This window comes from Myotis lucifugus, unplaced genomic scaffold, assembly GCF_000147115.1.
Source record: "Myotis lucifugus unplaced genomic scaffold, Myoluc2.0 scaffold_7537, whole genome shotgun sequence".
NCBI lineage: Eukaryota > Metazoa > Chordata > Mammalia > Chiroptera > Vespertilionidae > Myotis > Myotis lucifugus.
In genome coordinates, this window is record NW_005878585.1 from 2,874 (window position 1) to 7,581 (window position 4,708).

At 43.1% G+C, this 4,708-nt stretch overlaps 1 protein-coding gene across 1 annotated transcript; it reads right to left on the bottom strand.

Moving 5' to 3' along the window:
• Positions 1-284: 284 nt before the first annotated feature.
• On the bottom strand, positions 285-3,156 carry LOC106696036 (DNA repair protein RAD51 homolog 1-like). The gene is made up of 2 exons (XM_014451083.2): positions 2,964-3,156; positions 285-461 (listed from the first exon to the last, which is right to left on the bottom strand). The coding sequence occupies exons 1-2, from the start codon at positions 3,048-3,050 to the stop codon at positions 300-302; spliced, it is 249 nt and encodes an 82-aa protein (XP_014306569.1). The 5' UTR covers positions 3,051-3,156; the 3' UTR covers positions 285-299.
• Positions 3,157-4,708: the final 1,552 nt, after the last annotated feature.

Here is a 4,708-nt window from a genome sequence, read left to right on the forward strand (position 1 = left end):
TGTTTTAAATGGCTGCATTCTAAAGAATATTTCTAAGGCATGAAATCAAATATTTAGAAAGATAAGGTGTACACCACTCACTCACTGTTAGTAGTCAACTTGGCAGTATTTATGTCATAACCCATGATACTGCGATTCCTAAGAGAAAATCCCAATTTATGCAAGAAGGCACTTATAGAGATAACTGGTAATGCAGTCACCCCTGGAAAGGGGAACAAGATGACACAACAAGGGATGGAAGTAGGAAGACCACCACCTTTCATTATATGCCCTTTTGTATTCCTCCCTTTAATGCCTCCCTAGGGCACGGAAGCAGTACTTACCAGAATTTTATCAGCTTTGGCTTCACTAATCCCCTTAATATTTATTAGCTCCTTTTTCGGTGCATAGGCCACAGCCTCCACAGTATGGAATCCAGCTTCTTCCAATTTCTTCACATCATTGGCATTTATGCCACATTGCTGCGAGTGAAGAAAACCATGGGTTAATTTAAACTTCAGTTTTCTCATCTGTCTAATCTGGATAATTTGCCCTACCTACTCACAGAGTTGTTTGGAATACAAAAGCTTTGAAAACTGTGCCCTAAACATAAGGTATTTATTTAATTACCAAAACCAGGAGTTTTAGACTAGAACTATCCCATATACATTAAGTGGATTAAACTAGTAACTTCTAACCACTGGAAATAAACCTGTAACTCTCAACCTTTTATAACTGGGACTTTAAATGAACTTTGAGACCCTGGGTCCTAAAAGGCCACTTTAAGCCAGTACTTCCCAATGTTTTTTACATCAAGCACACATAAAAAATGATATTTTTTACACTAAACTGGGGTTAGGAGATGAGGCTGCCCCAGAGCTGAGGGGAGCACTATCTTAGCATATCAATAATCTTTTTGGAGCCCTAACCAGTTTGGCTCAGTGGATAGAGCGTCGGCCTGCGGACTGAAGGGTCCGGGGTTCGATTCCGGTCAAGGGCATGTACCTAGGTTGCAGGCACATCCCTGGTAGGGGGTGTGCAGGAGGCAGCTGATCGGTGTTTCTCTCTCATTGATGTTTCTCTCTATCCCTCTCCCTTCCTCTCTGTAAAAATAAAAAATAAAAATAAAAAAATAATCTTTTTGGAGAAAAAACAATTTTTTTGTAATACAATGACTAGAAAGTTCTGCTCTAACCATTGACACGGAGAATGGGGAAAACTGCTTTTAGTCACAGACTGTATATCACTTCTTTCCCCCTATATACAAAGTCAGCTTTGATTTTATTAGCCACCGAAAGCATGACTTCTGGGAGAGTATGAGTTGGAGGTATGCGACTGTATTAGGGAATCAGGGAAGGTTTGGGAGATGAGATAATAATACTTGCCCATAGAAACCATGTCTGCTATTAGTATTTAGGCAATAAGCAATACACGTGTGCATATAACGCCACAAACCTATTTGTAACTTCTGGAGTCTTGAAGCCTAGCTGGGGATGGAAATAACATGCATAAAGAGACAGAAAAATGAAGGCTTTCTCTAATTTTCCTCCTACTTCAGCCGATGTACCTGCATTCATACTGGGGCCTCCGTATAATGAGCAGAAACAGTGCAAGGCCCTGGCTCTAGTGCTGGATGTTCTTGTGCAGATTCCTGAATAGAGCCAGGCTCTTATACCTTAACTAGAGGCCCAGTGCACAAATTCATGCACCAGTGGGGTCCCTCAGCCTGGCCTGTGGGATTGGGTGGAAACCGACTCTCCAACACCCCCTAAGGGACACCGGATTGCGAAAGGGCGCAGGCCAGGCCGAGGGACCCCACTGGTGCACAATCAGGGCCAGGGAGGGATGCAGGAAGTTGGCCAGCCAGGGAGGGACCACAGGAAGGCACCAGGGCGTGTGTGGCCCATCTAGCTCAGTCCCGATCAGCTGGACCCCAGCAGCAAGCTAACCTACTGGTTGGAGCGTCTGCCCCTGGTGGTCAGTGCACATCATAGTGAGCGGTTGAGCAGCCTTAGCATATCATTAGCATATTACCCTTTGATTGGTTGACCGGATGACCGGATACTTATCATATTAGGCTTTTATTATATAGGATAACTACAAGGCCTTCTCCTTGACCATGACAGTTGTCTTGCTAGTAACTTCAGCACATATCTGGGTCTTTCCTCTCTGCATCACCAGTCAGGCCACTGTAATTCCCTGGAAAGTTGTTTAATACAACTATTGTTTAATACTTAGTACAAACAACAGACTCTACCATGGGACACTAGGGGTTCTTCATTTCTGACAATCCAGCTCTGAGAAAGAAAAGTGACAAAGTAGGAGGAGAATTCTTGACAAGAGATCTGCTCTGACATGTTTTGCAACTATCTTAAGCCTTTCCACAGGAGCCTTGACAACCCTTCTGAAAACTAATTTGGGTCTTGATCACAGGTATAAAGCAATCTCTATATATAAAAGCCTAAGTGACTGTTATGACCGAACGACCTGAATGACCAGTCGCTATGATGCGCACTGACCACCAGGGGGCAGAAACTCAACGCAGGAGCTGCCCCCTGGTAGTTAGTGCACTCCCACAGCCAACCTCCCCCAGCCAGCCAACATACTGCGGTCCCTCCCCGCAGCTGGCAGGCCCTGGCTGGGATAGGGAACTGGGGGTGGGTAGCGGCGGATGCGACCCCTTTCCCAGGGGGCCCGAGGGCCGGCTCCCTCCTTGGGGCTGGTGGCCAACCTCCTGTGCCCCGTCCCTCCCCCCTGCCAGCAGGCCCCAATCGGTCCGCTGCCGACCCACTGTGGTGGCGGCACAGTGGCGAGGGAAGGATGGGGGGAGGAGGGGAACCACAGGGTGGCCTAGGGACCCCACCTGTGCACAAATTTCGAGCACCGGGGCTCTAGTGGTTTATATAAAGGCTGTGATTTTTCCCAATAGGTAGAAGAATCTAGACCAGCTTTAAAATTCCCAAATTAGCAATTAAGCACATTACCTCTAATCGTGAAATAGGTTGTGGGCCAAAGCTCTCTTCTTCCACTGAAGTATCTGCATTTGCTTCAAGCTGCATCTGCATAGCCATTACTCAGCGTTCAATACTGAAAAATATAGATGGCCATCAGGGAGAACACTAGAAAAAGTACAGAGCTGCAAACTTATGTTTGCAATAAATCTCTTAAGAATTACTTCCTAGGCTTTTGGTGTAATCATTGACCTACCTATTTCAAGAAAAAAAACAAATCTCTCACCAGCTTTCCCTTCCACCTAGCTAGTTGTATCAGAAAAACTTTAGGAAGAGCCAGGACTATTCTGTTTCTTAAAAATGCAAAGCTTAGCCCTAACCGGTTTGGCTCGGTGGATAGAACGTTGGCCTGCGGACTGAAGGGTCCCGGGTTCAATTCCGGTCAAGGGCATGTGCCTTGGTTGCGGGCACATCCCCAGTGGGGGGTGTGCAGGAGGCGGCTGATCGATGTTTCTCTCTCATCGATGTTTCCAACTCTCTATCCCTCTCCCTTCCTCTTTGTAAAAAATCAATAAAATATATTTTTTTAAAAAATGCAAAGCTTAACTAGATCAACTATGTCCCCATTCTCCTCCTTCATATTCCCTGAGTGTAGGGCCAAGCCTTTTTTGTTTGTATATACTCCATGATACATAATAAATGTTAGGTGTTGGGTAAATGAATGCAGACTTTCCAAGACTCTACTTCAAGGCCCACAACGAATATTTTTGTGGCCCAATGTAAGAAACATTTTAATAAAAATTTCGTAACTTATTTTTTACAATATCCTGTTATGCATAATTATTAATAACGAACTACAACATTTGCTAATGGCTGATTACTATAATCGTGTTGCATTCATTTCCCTTACGCACCTTACATGCAGGTGCACCATTTCTCTCCACTAATACTAGCAGTGAATATTTTAGCAGCCAATTGCCACATCATTAGTCTTGGACTGACTTGTATGGTGTGCGCAACAGGAAATATTTCACTTTCGGAGAACAAGAAAAATAGGTTTACGTACGTTACGCTTATTAATTTGTGCAGTTATTCCTTGTCTGGTAAGCTAATGTTCAAGAAAAAATATTAACTTTTATTAAAATGTTCCATTATTTTATGTTAATGATTACTCATTTATTTCAGCCCTTTGAATTCAGCATGTCTCTATTGAAATAAACCTACGTTTCTATGAAAATTTGAAGCTTGTTTTTTTTTGCGGGCCCACATAAGCTTAAACCTTGTTTACTTGGCCCGTGTTAGCCTTTGAGTTTGATGTGCTTGCTCTACTTAAAATGGAAAGAAAAAAATTTTTTTTTTAAATGAAAGGTTAAATTGCTTCAGTTCCATTGTTCCCTTCCAGCAAGGAGGAGCTGGAGGTGGTGGGATAGGACTGAAATAAATGTACAGAGTGACTGCCCATAGCCTCCATTCCTGATACAGTGGACTGATATGAGAGAAGTACTTCCCATCTTAGGCAAGGATCATAGCTTGTAGTTACACATTATGCTCCTAATAGGAGTGTATGAAATTTAAGTTCAACATTTTAATCAATTCCATACTTCAGGGAAATGTGCAATGAATAAATAACATGCAAGTACCCTGCTCAGTCTGAAATCTTCCATTTAAGCATAAGGGCTATACCTAAAGGGTGATATACGATAGAGTAGATGCTCAGTGAAAAGAAGAACCGAGAACAAAAATTTTTTAAATTATCTTCAAGAGAATTTTATTAGTAA